Source organism: Prionailurus viverrinus, chromosome A2 (genome assembly GCF_022837055.1).
Source record: "Prionailurus viverrinus isolate Anna chromosome A2, UM_Priviv_1.0, whole genome shotgun sequence".
NCBI classification, from domain to species: Eukaryota; Metazoa; Chordata; class Mammalia; order Carnivora; family Felidae; genus Prionailurus; species Prionailurus viverrinus.
In genome coordinates, this window is record NC_062562.1 from 165,107,028 (window position 1) to 165,122,994 (window position 15,967).

The window sequence follows — 15,967 nt, forward strand, 5'->3', positions numbered from 1 at the left end:
AAATATGTAATATGTTGTTGAGTAACTTTTAGATCCCTTATTTATGATCTGCTTTTGTGTATGACTTCATTATTTTTCTCCTGTGTTTTAAGATTGCTCTCTGTCTCTCCCATCCAGGGAATATATTGATTCTGATTGCGGTGATTAAAACTTTCTCGTGGCCCTGTGTTTGAGCTTTGCATCAGTTGCTGCACAAGAGTTTAAACCAAAGCTTGCAGCTGGTTGATAGCTAGATTGTTTGTGTGTTTGACGAGGTAATATACGCAGACAGCCCAGGATTCAGAAGGTGCCGGAAGGGCTTCCAGGGCTAAGTGTGTTTCCTTCTCACCTCTGTTCCAGTTCCCAGACCTTCTAAGGGGGAGGGAGAGGAAACCACCTTTATCAGTTCTTAACCAGTTAATGGTGTATCTTTCCAGAGGTAATTGTGTGCAGACATGTGGATTATACATAAACTTTTGTGTAAGTGGCATCAAAATACCCACCTTGTTTTCTTTTTATTAAAGAAAATAAAAATGTTGTGATCAAAATGTAATATGAAATTTACCCTCCTAATTGTTATTTTAAACACATAGTTCAGCAGGGTTAACTGTGTTCACATTGTTGTCAGAGCTCTGGTCATTGCCCCTGGAACAATTCTTTGTTTGCTACAAAGTTTTCGTTAGAAGTTACTGACACAGGGGCGCCTGGGTGGCGCAGTCGGTTAAGCGTCCGACTTCAGCCAGGTCACGATCTCACGGTCTGTGAGTTCGAGCCCCGCGTCAGGCTCTGGGCTGATGGCTCAGAGCCTGGAGCCTGCTTCCGATTCTGTGTCTCCCTCTCTCTCTGCCCCTCCCCCGTTCATGCTCTGTCTCTCTCTGTCCCAAAAATAAATTAAAAATGTTGAAAAAAAAATTTAAAAAAAAAAAAAAAAAAAGAAGTTACTGACACAGAGGAATATTTAAGAACGTAGATGGTGGGGGCATCTGGGTGGCTCATTCGGTTAAGCATCTGACTTCAGCTCAGGTCATGATTTCACGGTTCGTGAGTTTGAGCGCAGCATCGGGCTCTGTGCTGATGGCTCGGAGCTTGGAGCCTGCTTTGGATTCTGTGTCTACTTTTCTCTCTGCCCCTCCCCTGCTTGCACTCTGTCTTTCTCTGTCTCTCAAAAATAAATATTGAAACAAAAAACAGAACGTAGAGGTTCTGGAGACCCCTTTCCCTTTTCATGTAACAGTTTGTCGTGATGGTTTCATGGCAGCACATGTGGATGTCATTCTTTGTCATTGGGGCAGATGCTCTCCTTTATGGATATGGCGTCGTTCACTTAATCGTGTCCTTCACGATGGCGTTTAGGTGGTTTCTCCTCTTCTGATACAGACAGTGCTGACATTTGACCTGTCTGGAGCATCTTGCTCTAGATGGGTCTCTTGTCTCTCCACAATGTAATTTTATTTTGTTTCATGGTTTTCGCTGAGAGACATTTTTTTTTTTTTTTTTTTTTTTTTTTTAGTAAGTGAGTTTCTCACTTGTGTTTGCTGAAGATTTTAGCCGTAATAATTCACTCTCATCAAGCACATTCCGCGTGCCAGGTGCTGCTACTGTAAGCACTTCCACTCCATCCATCTTTCCACCTCTGTGAGGTTAGTGCTCATTTCCCAGAGAGAGAAAATCACTTTCCATCCACAGTAGAGTCAACGGCTGGGATTTAACCCAACCACTGGGACTTGAGAACTCTCCTTTGGACTATGCTGGTCTAGTATGTTGCTACAGGACAGGCACGTTTGCTCTTCGGTGAGCTATTTTGCACTATGTTATGCTTTCTGGTTTTAATGTGTTTTATTTATGTGTTAATTTTTTAAACCTCAGGCTTAGTTTTCTCTTTGCTTTGTAGTGAGTGTGTATTCTTTCTAATTTGGTATTTCTTAAAACGTAATTTAATACAACTAATTGCATATATTTACTCTGTGTTTGTTTGGAGGTGATTGACTATTTCCTACTGTGATTAGTGAGCAAGTTGGTACATTTCCACATTTTCTTACTTCCTTTTCCTTTCTTCTGCCTTCTGCTTTTGATTGATTGTTACTGAACTTGTTCTGATGTCAGCATTCATAACGTTGTATGTACTAATGCCTCTAATGCCTGATCAGTTTAAAGCAATGTATTTGAGTCCATGGTAAGAGGATATCATTGTCTTTGTATTCTCTCCTTTTCCTTTTTACCTTTCAGCTTGATGTTATTTCTGCTGTTTTAATTTATGACATTTACATTCTGTTCTGTAAATCCCAGAAAAGAGCAATCTTCGGTGCTGCCTCGTGAAAGGATTAAGTGCTCACTGTAAGGCTTTGGCTGAACGTTATCTTCTAATAGAGTTCATCCACAAAGGGCTTCTCTGCGTTCTTGTATGTTAAAGAAATTTTGTTTTCGCAACATGCTCGATTGGCAGTGTGACCAGATGTAGAATTCTTGGGCCACACCTTCCTGCCTGGAAGACTGTAAGGCCCAGGTGTCCCCGCGTGTCCCAGTGTTAAATGATAGCTGGGGCTGGCTGAACTTTTCCCGCTGGAAAGGTAGCGAGGTCTGCACCAAGTGCTGTAACGAAAGACCACAGGCTGGGCGTCTTCAACCACGGGCCTCTGTGTTCTCACAGTTCTGGAGGCTTGAGGTCCAAGATCCCGGTGGGGTAAGGCTTGTTTCTGGTGAGGGCCCTCTTCCTGGCTTGTAGGTGGCCCCTTCTCACCGTGTCCTCGCATGGCCTTTCCTCTATGGTCACATGTGGAGAGACAGGGAGAGCTCTCAGGTGCCTGTTCCTTTTCTTGCAGAGACATTAGTGCTGTTGAATTAGGGCCCAGTCCTATGCTACTGCACCTGAATTACCTCCCGGAGGCCCCATCTCCAAAGGCGGTGACTTTGGGGGTTGGGCTTCAACATACGAATTTTGGGGACACAGTTCAGTCTATAACAAAGGGTATTGTGGGCTCTTTTTTTGCCGAAAGGCCCAGAGAATTTTTATTTATTCTTTTTTTTTTCTTTTTGCAGCTTTAAATATGTGATGTATGACCATATTTATTGGCATGGAAAAATGTTCACAACATATTGCTGAATGACCAAGAGCAGGTTTATTTATTCTTTTTATCTTTCTCTAATTTTCCAATTTGATAATGGTGATGATTTTAAAATAGACATTTGAGTTTTTTGAGATGATTTTGGTCTTGATTTGTATCTGCGTTTATTTTTCTATTTTTCTGGGCATGTGTTTTCCTGTTCTCTCTCCCCTCTCCTCTTGTTCTTCTCTTACTATTTTTATATGGTCTCTGGCTGGTTTCTGTGCACTTTTCCCTCATCTTTTGAAGGGAGGGTGTTCTTCCTGGACCTGTGTGAGCGTGGGCTGGGGGTGGGGGTGGGGGCAGGGCAGTGTCTGGGGGAAGCCGCTTCTTCTCTCCTGGATTTTTTTCCCTCGCGGCCGACGGCAGAGATGCTGCTTCTGACCTTGTGTCCTGTGCTCTGGCGGCAGGTGGGGCTTGGGCGGCTCCTCGGCTCATCTGCTTAGACCGATACTCTTGTTCCAAACAAGGGCTCCCTGCTTCTGTTCTCCTGGGGAGAGCTCTGTACTTCGCCTGGGGTCCAAAGTCGCTGCTGTCCTCTTTCAGAGTCTTCGCTTGAGTTTTTACTGCCCTTGGCAACTAACTTGCGGCAGACCCGTTCAGTTTCAGGTGTTACGTTATTGAAGAAAGAATCTTATTTGCTGTAACTTGTTCCTGTTTTGGGGGTGGTGGTAATAAGAACAGAAATGTTTTGAGAAGTCTTTGCCATCTTTTTTTAAAAAATTTTTTTAAATGTTTTTATTTATTTCTGAGACAGAGACAGAGCATGAGTGGGGGAGGGGCAGAGAGAGGGGGAGACACAGAATCCCAAGCAGGCTCTAGGCTCCGAGCTGTGAGCACAGAGCCCGACGTGGGGCTCGAACTCACAGACTGTGAGATCGTGACCTGAGCCGAAGTCGGATGTTCAACCAACTGAGCCACCTAGGCTCCCCAAGTCTTTGCCATCTTAAAGCTTTTACAACTCACAGCCAGATTTCTTTAATTAATCGCTGTAAATGTACTCTATCTGTAAAATTAGGGAGTTATACAGCATCCTAATTAACATGCTTTTAGGTTAATTTTTTTATGGTTCTGATGTAATTACAGGAAATTTGGGTGATCACTAAATATAGCAAATGTTTTCCTACAGACAGAGCCTCCACTGAATACACCAGAAAATAGAGAATATCTTGCAGAAATTATGTTTGAATCATTTAACGTGCCAGGACTCTACATTGCAGTTCAGGTAAGGGCAAAGTTATTTTTACAATTCCCAACAGACCTTAGCTGCGTAACCGTGGAGGAAATGGTGAATCCAAAGGCTCTCTGCTGTAGGAGTGTGCTGTGTGTTCTCATTTTCCCACTCCCTGAACACAACTCCCCCACCCCATTCAGACACTGTAAAGAACGTGTTCCATGATTTATGTTTTTATATGTACACTGTTGATCTAGAACGTATCTGGCTCTTTTTACATGCCTTACAATCTAACGTGTTTTCTTTGGGTGACAAGATTGAGATATAGATATGGTTCTCTTTTTGGCCTTTCTCCCTTTTGATCATAGTAGAGGAAAGATACTATGGAGTCTGTTAAAAAAGAAAACAAACACCTTTAAAGGGTCGCCCCTATGGATCTGGGTTCCTGTGTTTCCACAAACTTCCAGAACTTCTCTTGAAACTTCTTGTTCACGGTGTGGGGAGTTTTGTTGGTTTTGGTAGTTGTTTGTCTGTGATCCTGTATAAAGAACTTGGCTGAAATTTGGGGGAATATTGAGATAGGTGTTTCCCAAAATGTTTTCTGCATGATACCTGGTCCCTTATTTTTAAGGAAAAGGAAGAGGAGTTGCATAGGAGAATAATTTGGGAGATCCTATGTGCTGTAGCCTGCATGTGGTGACTTATAGTGGGTAGCAGAGTAAAGGCCCTGAGAATGCCTGCGTTGAAGAGGTCTGTTCATCCCAACACTTCCACATCTATTCAACCAGAAATCTGCTCTTCTCATAGGTTATTTACGCTGCATGGATTAGGGAGACTTTTTAGAAAACCCTGAACCACAGCCAAGTGCATCAAGGCTGCCTGGAGGGCATTTTATATAAGATTCTCAGGCTTCATCTCAGACCAAGGTTTTCAGCCCCGGAGCTTTGGAATGGGCCGTTCTCTGTGGTGGGGGCCGCCCTGTGTGTTGCAGGATGTTTGTCAGCCTTTGTGGCCTCTACCCACTAGAAGCAGCACCACCACCTGTCTCTCCTTCCCTGAGTGACAATCCCAAGTGGTTCTCAACGTTGCCAGAGATTCTCTGGGGGCGACATTGCCCCTGGTTGAGAGCCACTGCCCTGGTCCTGCCAGATGAGAGTTCCCAGGTGTGAGGCTTGGTAACCGGTGTTTTCTTCTTTTATAAACTCCACAAGTGGGGCGCCTGGGTGGCTCAGTCGGTTGAGCGTCCGACTTCGGCTCAGGTCATGATCTCACAGTTCATGAGTTCGAGCCCTGCGTCGGGCTCTGTGCTGACGGCTCGGAGCCTGGAGCCTGCTTCGGATTCTGTGTCTCCCTCTCTGCCCCTCCCCTGCTCATGCGCGCGCTGTCTCTCTCTCTCTCTCTCTCTCTCTCTCTCTCTGTCAAAAATAAATAAACGTTAAAAAAATTTTTATAAACTCCACAAGTGATCCCTTACTGCAGCCCATTGGGCACTAGTGGCTTAGAGATTAAAATCTTCTTACTCCTTTATAAAATTTTGTTTTTCAATGTTTTTTATTTATTTTTGGGACAGAGAGAGACAGAGCATGAACGGGGGAGGGGCAGAGAGAGAGGGAGACACAGAATCGGAAACAGGCTCCAGGCTCCGAGCCAACAGCCCAGAGCCCGACGCGGGGCTCGAACTCACGCGAGATCACTCGAGATCTCGCGAGATCGTGAACTCCCGGACCGCGAGATCGTGACCTGGCTGAAGTCGGACGCTTAACCGACTGCGCCACCCAGGCGCCCCTTCTTACTCCTTTATAAAGTTCCTTTCTCATGGGCTTTCCTTTGTACAGATTTGATTTATTTTATTGGAAACTTGGCTCATTCAGTTTAAGTGTGTTCAATACCTCATACTCAATCCTTAAGTTCAATTTGGAATTTGGATTTTTGGGGAGAGTGGCGGACAGGGGAGGTGGAGAGTTACGTGGACTAAGAAAGAGCGTATTGATAGGCCTGATGTCAAGCGACTTGAGAAACATTTCTGTGTGCTGACGATTCTGCGTCTCTTATCCAGGCGGTGCTGGCCTTGGCTGCATCTTGGACGTCTCGGCAAGTTGGCGAACGCACGCTAACAGGGATCGTCATCGACAGCGGGGACGGGGTCACTCACGCCATCCCAGTGGTAAGCAGGATGTTCAGTGCTTCACTCTCTGTAGGCCTCACCTGATTTCGAGGTAAGGGAAGAAATGAAAGAAGACACGCTTTCTGTAATTAAAACACCACTTTAAAAGTCACGGCTGTGCTTAGGAAAGGTAGCAAGAGCTTTTACACCCGGTAGATGAGAAAGGACAGCGCCCCTGGGCCGTGGCGTCAGCACTTGTGAGCTGGTCCTTGTGAGCACTTGTGAGTGGCAAGGTCCTGCAGTGGGGACGACAGCCATGGTCTGGTCCCGTGGCCTCCGCTTGCTCCTCTAGGCGTTTGCATCACCAGGGAGGTTTTCCTGGCCCACGTGTGGGGCTGCTGGGACAGACGTCATCTTGGATTCCAGACTGTAGGCGTGGTGCCTGGCCACCGGAGGGGTTATCGCCGTTCCGTGACAGGGTTGTATTCCTCTGAGCGGCTCATGCTTTAGAGGAATGACTTCCTGTCTTCAAATGTATTCAGGAGTGAGCAGCAGAGAAGGCACATTCTGACTTGCAGAATGCTCTGTGATGTCACTTGTTGGTTTTAATTTTCAAAACGTTAGAGAAGTGATTCCTAGTTCAGGCTTCAGGAGACACCTGCAGTCAGGAAGAAGCAAAGCCAGATCTGCCCCGTGCTGTCTCCTCGGGCCCCTGCTGGGTCGGGGTAGGGGGGCTGGGGCCGGGGCAGCTGGTCCCTGCAGGTCCGGTGCGGGTTGCACCCTTGGGCCGGTCTCCGCACACTCACTCCTCTTGTGGGTCCCCGAGGAGGCCTGGTGTGTGACGCTGACTGGCAGGTTCCGGCACCGGCTTCTCCCTGAGGTTATGCCCTTGACCTTGAGTACAGACTGAGCCCCGGGGAGAGACGGCAGAGGACCTTGTGGCCTGGCCTGGCGCGTGTCTCAGGTGAGGAGAAGAGGAGGAAACATTTCATGCCGAGTGCAGGCCCACAGAGAAAGTGGTCGTAGAAGTTTTTATCTCTGTCTTTTTATCCTTTTTTTTCTGATTATAAAAATTCCATTTGTTGTACGAGTTGTACTAAACTAACAGAAATGTGGAGAAGAAAATAACATGACCCAGAAACATGCCCAGAGAACTGCATTATGCTTTTTGTCTGGAGAGATTTCCACGTTCTTTTGCTTAGGTGCACACATATGTATGTTTTAAGCAAAACTGGAATATTCTATGTCTGGTTCTGTATTCTAACTGTATCATAGGATTCTAAACTTATGTTTTACATGTTGATCTCTGCCTAGTATTTTTTCTTGTGTTTAAATATTCTGTGAAGAAATATTTAATAATTGCCTAGTAGCCCATCACGTGGGTTTGGGATAATTCATTCATTGACTTTCCTGTTGTTGGACATTAGGGTTTTTTTTATTTTTTTATTTTTTATTTTTTAAAGTCTTTAATGCTACGATGGAGCTGATACTTATTTAACACTGGTTGACTTTCTGGTAGAAAATGTTACGAGTGAGGCATGCAATATGATAATTATGAGTGGTTTGTGTCAGCTAGTATTCTTATGAGTTTAGACTGATCTTTAATTTATACATGAGTTTTATTTCCATACTAAGATATTTTATAAATAGCTTCGACTCTGCGGAGGGGCCAAATCTTTTCTTTCTTCTAGAGTTCAGGTACACGAGAAAAACCACGCGAGGAACTCAGTCACGTGCCCTTACAGCTTAGTGCTGACTGTGCAGTGCTGGTAACCATTAGCCCCGATCAACTGTAGACGAGGTGGACTGTCCCCTCCGCCCCATCTCACATGGGCACGTGGCGCAGACGCTCCTCTTTTCCTGCAGGGACCATGGCGGGAAGCCATCCCCTCTGGCCACCAGCCCCCAGAGAGTGAGCGGGGCGCGTGTGTCCCTGGAAGGCTGGCGAGGGACCTGGGCCACGCTGCATGCTGTGGGCGTGTGAGCTCTGGGCACGGCCACAGTTGCTCTCTGGGCACGGGTGGGCAGGCTTCACCTGCTGGGAAAGCAGCTGAGTGAGAGGGGTCCCTGTCCTGACCAGCACTGGCCTCCAAATGCACAGGCTGGGGGGTAACTCGCCAGAATTACTCCCAGCGAGTATAGCTCTTCGTGCAATAAATGGGGTTATTTACTGAGTCCTGAGTACATGCCAGAAACAGTGCTGTGTGCTTGCCTTCCTCAAGTCTCTATTGTAAACCCCCGTGGGGTCTTGTTCACCCCATACTGTGGGGCTGAAACGTGGTGACAGACTGGTCCGTGGTCACCCAGCTGACAAATGTGGAACCAGGATTTGAATGCAGGTTGTCTGAGTCCCCTGTATTTAACCAAATTGTTGACTCTTAAATATAAGTAGGTTTATAGTTGGTTTAATAGTTTGTAGGTAAAACTTTTTCCTTTTTGTTAGACGAACACAAAACAGTTCCCTCTTCTGACAGCATGACTTATTGGAAATGAACCGGCTTTTCCTTTCACATTCCTGACACAGTCATCATTTTGCTTGCTTACACAGAGTCTCAGGTTATATTCATGGAACTGTGCATGCAGTCACTGTAAAAGACCTCCAGTCTTAGGCTTTGTGCACAGTGGGGACTCAGTAAACGCTTGGTGTGCCGCGAGGGGGTGGGACACGGGGTCCGGGGAGCTCTGCCCTACTGGAGTTACTCATTCTGGTCCTTCTGCCTCTTTTCTTCCTTAGGCAGAAGGTTATGTAATTGGAAGCTGCATCAAACACATCCCGATTGCAGGTAGAGATATTACCTATTTCATTCAGCAGCTGCTAAGGGAGAGGGAGGTGGGAATCCCTCCCGAGCAGTCATTGGAGACCGCAAAAGCCATCAAGGTAAAAACAGATGGGAAATGGGCTGGTTTGGGCGGAGGGGGGTGGGGGGGAATGGGAGGGGGAGAAATGGTGTTTCGACCCTTCCCCTTGCTACCATCCCCCTGCTCCCGCTTTCCTTCCTCTCCCCGAGGACGTGGGTCTCTCGTTCTGTTTACCACTTGAGTTGCGGGGCAGAAAGCCTCAAAGCTTAGCTTTTTCCTCTGAGCATAAATGCTGTGGAACTCCAGCTGTAAATGAGAACAGCTTGATAACGGGTATTGAGCACAGGCGCACGTAGTACAGCATCATTTAATTGGAGCCTAATTAGATGGAACCCTCAATTAACTGCATGTGCTTCACGTCTGGAATGAGCAGCAAACAGCAGCCACAGCGGTGTTAGGAAGTCTGCGAAGCCAGCCAGGGCTCGGACTCCTGCCGGGTACTGCCGTGCGAGGTTCCTTGCCCTGAGAATAACCGTGGAGACTGAGGCCTTTCTAGGGTCCAGAATCGTTAAAACCCATCTGTAATTCCTGGCCTCTAGTTACCACGCTGGAGAAGTTACGGGGGGTTTTAAAGATTGGAAGAAACATGGCTCATCGGTCCTCACTTAAGGTGTCCGCTGGGCCCAACCCTTCGGTTCGTCTGTGTTCCTTCTAAATGAAGATCCTTTTAGAAGGAACTTCCCCCTTATTACATTTCAGAATCAGGACAAATTATTGTTTGAGTCAAATGCAAGAGATTTCAGTGATGCAAGGATAGTTATCACATGGATTAAGAGGGAAGGGTTTGTTTTTGGAGAGGAGCGAGGTTGTGAGGTGGGATGTGTGACCTTGAGCATCTCCTTCCTCACGGGACACACACTTTCTGAGCCACAGAGGCGTTTGAGGGGAACGAGCCTAAACCCCACCCTCCCATCTAATAGCAGGTAACAGGCTGGTGGAGGAAACGTCAGACATGACTGCAGATTGGCACGTCTCTCCGGGCGGGACCAGGGGTATTTCTGGGACAGGGTGTGCTTGTAGAGGTCGGGCTCCTGCCGGTGGGATGGCCAGCTGCCCGGTGCCCCTGGGCCTGGAGCGTCCGGGATTCGGTGCTCTTGGTGCCAGAACAGGACAGCTCTGGGCAGACCTGGGGGCAGAATTGACAGAAGTCTCACAAGACTGTTTTTTAGGCTAAAGTATTTTCCAAGGCTTTCCCTCTTTCCCTGCCTGTCTTCAATGAAGGAAATTTGGATATTTGATTCATGCTTCCTCGCCATCCCAAGTCTGTTGCTAATGTGAATCAGAATCGAACTTCTTGTCCCTGACACTTAGGGGTCCCTCTGGGGAGTGTGAGTGTTCCATTTCTCGTAAAGATTATTGAGTGTGGTGACTGGTGCCTTCCCGGTCCTTGTGGTGGTGTTTGCTTTACTCACAGGCTATGCGGGGTCCAGACCCTGAGACTGGAGCGGGCCATTCAGGTTATGATGATGTCCTGCTCAGCTGTGAGGGCCGGAGTAGGAGACTCCTCCCTGACCCTCCAGATGAGCCGTGCTGGCCCTGCGTGTGGGTTACCTGCTGCCTGTTGCCTCCTCTCTGCTTCTGTAGAGGAAGAGATCCTGGAAAGATCCTGGTTGAGAGGTGCCCCAGTGTCGTGGTGCTACTGTGGCCATCTCCCGTGGCCATGAGCAGGCCTGAGGCTGCATAGATCGTGGCACACATCGTCCTTGCAGCCTGGGTCCAGAATTTAAGGCGAAGACTGCTGCACTCCGCCCAGCTTTATGAGGCATTTCACGCCACCGCTTAAGCCAGGGCAGATGCCGCGAGAAACGGACCAGGCTCTGAGGACAGTTCGGTGTCTCTGTCCGCAGCCCGGTGGATTTAAAGTCGTGTTGCCTGACGCCCCCTCCCTCTGTCATCAGGGAACAGGGATGTGTCGCAGATCTTGCCGTCCGTCTTAAAATTCTGCTAGGGTATATCAAGGATGGCATTAGAATACGTTTCAGGGATTCTGAGAAACTTTGATCTTAATGTCATGGAAACACCTGCACAGGTCCTTCCGGAATCTGTGGTGAGCGCCAGCTGCGTGCCTGACGCAGCGCCCACTTGGCTCTTGCCCACAGAAAGCTTCCTTTCGGCAGCTGGTACCCAAGTGCCACCTGCTGGTGTGCTGAGGTTAGCTCTGAGGACCGATGGTCGACCCGGCGGTTCCCCGTCAGGCCTTATCAGATGCTGAGGGGACGACTGCTGTGCGCATCTCCGGTTGGCTGCCGATGCCGGGTGAAGGCCGCTCGCGGTTCTCTCTTGCGGCGGCGCATAGGACCCCCGTCCCCCTATCCGCGTCTGCCTTTTTTTCGGCGGCACCTGCCACCACACAACATACTGTGTCATTGACCTCTTTGTTGTGGTCGTGGCGAACTGTGCGGCGCTCAGCCAGTGCGTGTGCTCTGGCGGCCAGGGATCCCTTGCACGTCCTGTATGCCTCGGCACTCGGGAAATACTCATCCCGGGGCCCGTGACTGGGCCATGTCTGACTGCACAGCAGGTCAATGACCAACGGATCGATCGTGGCAGGTGTCAGGATCAGTCTCCTGCACTCGGCGCGGGCCTGCTGGTCCAGAGGCCGACGGCAGGAGCGCCTGGGCCAGAGCCATGTGGGGGCCTCAGAGGCGTAAGGGAGGAGGAGACGGGAGACAGGACGCCTAGTAGACACGTGTAGACATGGTTCCAGACAGAACGGCAACAAAATCTGTTGGAGTGAGACTGGTTCATAGCTGAGTTGCAAAGAGAGCGGATTTACACGTCCGACATAAGAGCGTAGTCGTGTCTGCGGTGAAAGGTGACCGAGTGTGAGGCCCCATGGCACGTCCACACTGGCGTCCTGCTGTGTTCAGTGCTTGGGCTCACTGGGCGTTTGCTGGAGGGACGAGACTGCGCGGTTAATGCCTCGTGACGTCTTTGTGCTCGTGTCTCCAGGAGAAATACTGTTACATTTGCCCGGACATAGTCAAGGAATTTGCCAAGTATGACGTGGATCCCCGGAAGTGGATCAAGCAGTACACGGGCATTAATGCGATCAACCAGAAGAAGTTCGTTATAGACGTTGGCTACGAAAGATTCCTGGGGCCTGAAATTTTCTTTCACCCAGAGGTAAGAGGTTTGCTCCCAGAGAGTGCACAAGTGAGGTGTGCATGGCAGGACTGACACGTCGTGTGCGTGGAGGCCGCCCCGTCTGCGTGGCTGCTGCCCTCTGCCTCCACACAGACCTCGTGGTCGAAAAGCCGGTGACCGATTGGCCTGCAGGCGGTTGGGGAGAGCAGAGAAGGTGATGGAATTCAAAGCGAGCTCACGCTGCTGCAGAAACTAGTTTCTCTCAGGGACCAAGTGAAAGTTGCCTCTTTTTAAAAGTGGGGTGACACGTGGCCTTTCCCTCTTTCGTGACCATCCTTCCTAATCCCAGGTTTTAGCCCAGGACAGTCCATCCTGCAGGGCGGGTTAAGCTTCTGCCCGAGGGCTGGCCTTGTCCGCTGTTACGTAGTGCTTGAGAATTACACGCGTCATCAGTTTAACTGTTAGTCACAAAGAATTATTAGTTTTGCGGGAGCAGTGATTATGAAGCAGCATTTTAAGGTTTAAATGAAAGGCATTTTACTCGTATTTTGGTCTGTTTTCCTGCCTAATTCAGCTTATGTTCCCTAGGTTACAAACTGCTGCCTGTTTTTAGTTGTGTATATGACTGTTGTGTAGGGGGATGTCACACACATACGAGTTCCTACAATCTAGTCACATCGTGCTCATTCCCTCCTGCCTTTGACGACACTAACTTACAACAGCCATAAAGGTGACAGTGTCGGGTGAGCCTCTGAGCACCTGGGTCCCTGAGACTGTTGTACATTCGGGCTTTCCTTGATCCTAAAACATGCTTAAAATGCAATGTAACCGAGTTATTTATACTTCACCTTATGTAAGTTGTAGAATTAAATCTAAGGCTGTTCACTCAGCTTGCTTGTTACCGTGTTGATTGTGTCATTTTAAAGCCACCGTCATCACAGATGTACCCCTCCCCCCATCTTCTAGCCCGCTGCAGTGATCTTTCATTGACTGTGCTCTTTGTTTTTTTTTTTTTTTGTTATATCTTGGCTGATTTTTTCATACTATGAATATTCGTAAGTGTTACTATGTACTCACCGTGTCCCTTGTTCCATATCCCACACAATCACGCATGTGCTCCTAATGCAAAGCTGGTCTCTTTGTCAGCCTGATCACTTTCCCTCACTAAACCCACGTGTCTCATCTCTCTCTTTTTTTTTTTTCTTAACGTTTATTTATTTTTGAGACAGAGAGAGACAGACCATGTACGGGGGAGGGTCAGAGAGAGAGGGAGACATGGAGAATCCGAAACAGGCTCCAGGCTCTGAGCTGTCGGCACAGACCCCGACGTGGGTCTTGAACTCACAGACCGTGAGCTCATGACCCGAGCTGAAGTCGGACGCTCAACCGACTGAGCCACCCAGGCGCCCCATCACACGTCTCATCTCTTAAGGGGACATATGTCATCATCACTACACACAGTCACATGGGATTCATTTGACACATTTGAACATTCCAAAGTGAAGTTTTTAAAGGAATGGTGAATTCTGTATTTGTTAAAGTTACTTTTTGAGAAGAGTTTTTCTTTTGTCCTGTTGACAGAAATGTATAATGTTTCTTTTACATTTGTATGAAATTTAGTTTGCCAACCCAGACTTTATGGAGTCCATCTCGGATGTCGTTGATGAAGTAATACAGAACTGCCCCATCGACGTGCGCCGCCCGCTGTATAAGGTATAAGCCGCTCGGGTAAGGTGCTTTGACCTCGTTTCAGCACACGTCCCCATTTCACTCTTGTTCGATAGGCTTTGTTCAAGGCCACTGTGGCAGTAAACTATTTTTCTTAGAGGAGTGGGGATGACCTAAATGTCTGGAAATAGTCTCATTAACCAGAAATATTTAATGTGAATATTCTAGTATCTTCTTATCTGGCAAGCTGTGTTAAGTTGGGCAGTCTTAACCACAGGTACTGATGGGAAGATAAAAGCGATATTTCTCCTCATGCTTTTTGTGAATTCCACTCGTCTTGTTTCATGCATATTTAGTTCGGTGTCAAATGAGGTGTTGTCGGGAGAAGGTAGAGCCTGAGACGAAGCAAAGAGAAAATGCTCATGTAATATTTTCTCCAAAGTTCTGTTTTATAAGGAGTTTTGAAACTTGAAATGACAAAAAGCTAGCCCGTGTGATTACAGGATAAAGAAATATGGCTGACAGCCACGTGCTGGGAGCAGAAGGTGGTGGTCGGGTGGCCTTCAGTGTCAGTTAGCGTCTGCCTGAGTGTGTCACCCCATCGGCTGTCTGCCTCACACTTTATCCCGCCTTCCTCAGACTCCAGTACTTCACGCGAGAGAGGAGGGAATCAGGCTCAGCACTGCACGTGAGAGAGGAGGGAATCAGGCTCAGTTGAGGGGGCTCATTGCTAAATTTTGTTTCATCTGCAGTCTTTGAAGAGAGTGAGGTAAATCAATGTCAGTTCAAATGAAAAGATGTCAACAGTGTGTATTGTTTAGTGAGAAAGCAAGTTATAAAATTTACATATAGTATTACGTCATTTTATGTAAAAATGGAGTTCTTAGTTGCATATGAGAAAAGGATTTGAATGATTACACAATATTGGGGGTGAGGAATGGATTTTACTTTCTGCTTTTTGTGTTTAAAATTATTAGAAATTTTATGGTTAACAAATTTTTTTTAAGTTTATTTATTTTGAGAGAGCACACAGTGGAGGAGGGGCAGAGAGAGAGAATCCCAAGCAGGCTCTGTGCTATCAGCACGGAGCCTGACGTGGGGCTCAAACTCATGAACCGTGAGATCAGGACCTGAGCCAAAGTCGGATGCATAATCGACTGAGCCACCAAGGTGGCCCAACAGATGTTATCTTTATTATTTGGAAAAATTCACTATATAGACAACTTTTATGGGTAAAAACAAGTTATAATTCTATTTTTATTTGTTGCATTTTCTTTACATCTCTCTCCTCCAGTAAAGTGTGCAAGAAAAGGGAAACAAGACGGATGGCAGTATTGAGGCTTCATCTTTTTATTGTTGACGTAGCACGCGGCGTTCTTCCCACTTGTTACTCTCCCCCCACACTAGCTGTGTCTTCTCATCCGTGAAAGTGAGGAGCAGGTGTCCACTGTTTAGTCTTCATTGCACCGTAACGGGAATGCAACTCGTGCGGCAGTTACGGATCGCTCGAGATACGGGGCGAGATTTTTCTCTGCACAGTTTAGTTCACATTCGGTGGATTGAGAGGATTCTCGAAGAAGAAATGGCCTTTGGAGAGTGTGTGGACTGAGCCCCAGACATGGGAGAAGGAGGTACCCGGGCGAACTGGAGCAAATCGGTCTCAGGCTTTCTTTGGTCCTGCTTTGTGTGTCTTGTCCCAGGACAGGTTCCTTAACCTCTGTGACTTGAACTGGCAAGGTTGGGCAGGGGTGACAGAAAAGATGAGACGGTCTTTCCTTTTACCACGCTAACCTGCCCGGGGTCACCTGAAGGGGTTGGCCTCTTGTCTCTTCCCTTGTAGGGTGCCTGGTCCTTCTCTTCTGACCAGTAATTGCACTGGGATGCCACTTTCAGGCATGGAAGTTTTAAGTGGCTAATAACAGAGTCATCGGAGCGAAGGAGGATTAGAAGTGGGAGAGGATATGATTTTCCAAAGTGGAGGAGGGAAAACAGGTT

General features: G+C 47.6%; 1 protein-coding gene across 8 annotated transcripts in view; it reads left to right on the plus strand.

Annotated features, from left to right (window-relative positions):
• Positions 1–15,967, plus strand: part of ACTR3B (actin related protein 3B) — a 100,354-nt gene that overhangs the window by 53,201 nt on the left and 31,186 nt on the right. For all 8 annotated transcript variants that reach the window (XR_007149036.1, XM_047844620.1, XM_047844633.1 and 5 more), the window contains 5 exons: positions 4,210–4,305; positions 6,311–6,418; positions 9,093–9,236; positions 12,170–12,343; positions 13,925–14,017. Coding sequence is in view for 7 of the 8 variants with exons in the window: in XM_047844620.1 (XP_047700576.1) it covers positions 4,210–4,305; positions 6,311–6,418; positions 9,093–9,236; positions 12,170–12,343; positions 13,925–14,017 (615 nt within the window). In the remaining variant the exon portion in view is untranslated. The remainder of the gene's footprint in view (positions 1–4,209; positions 4,306–6,310; positions 6,419–9,092; positions 9,237–12,169; positions 12,344–13,924; positions 14,018–15,967) is intronic.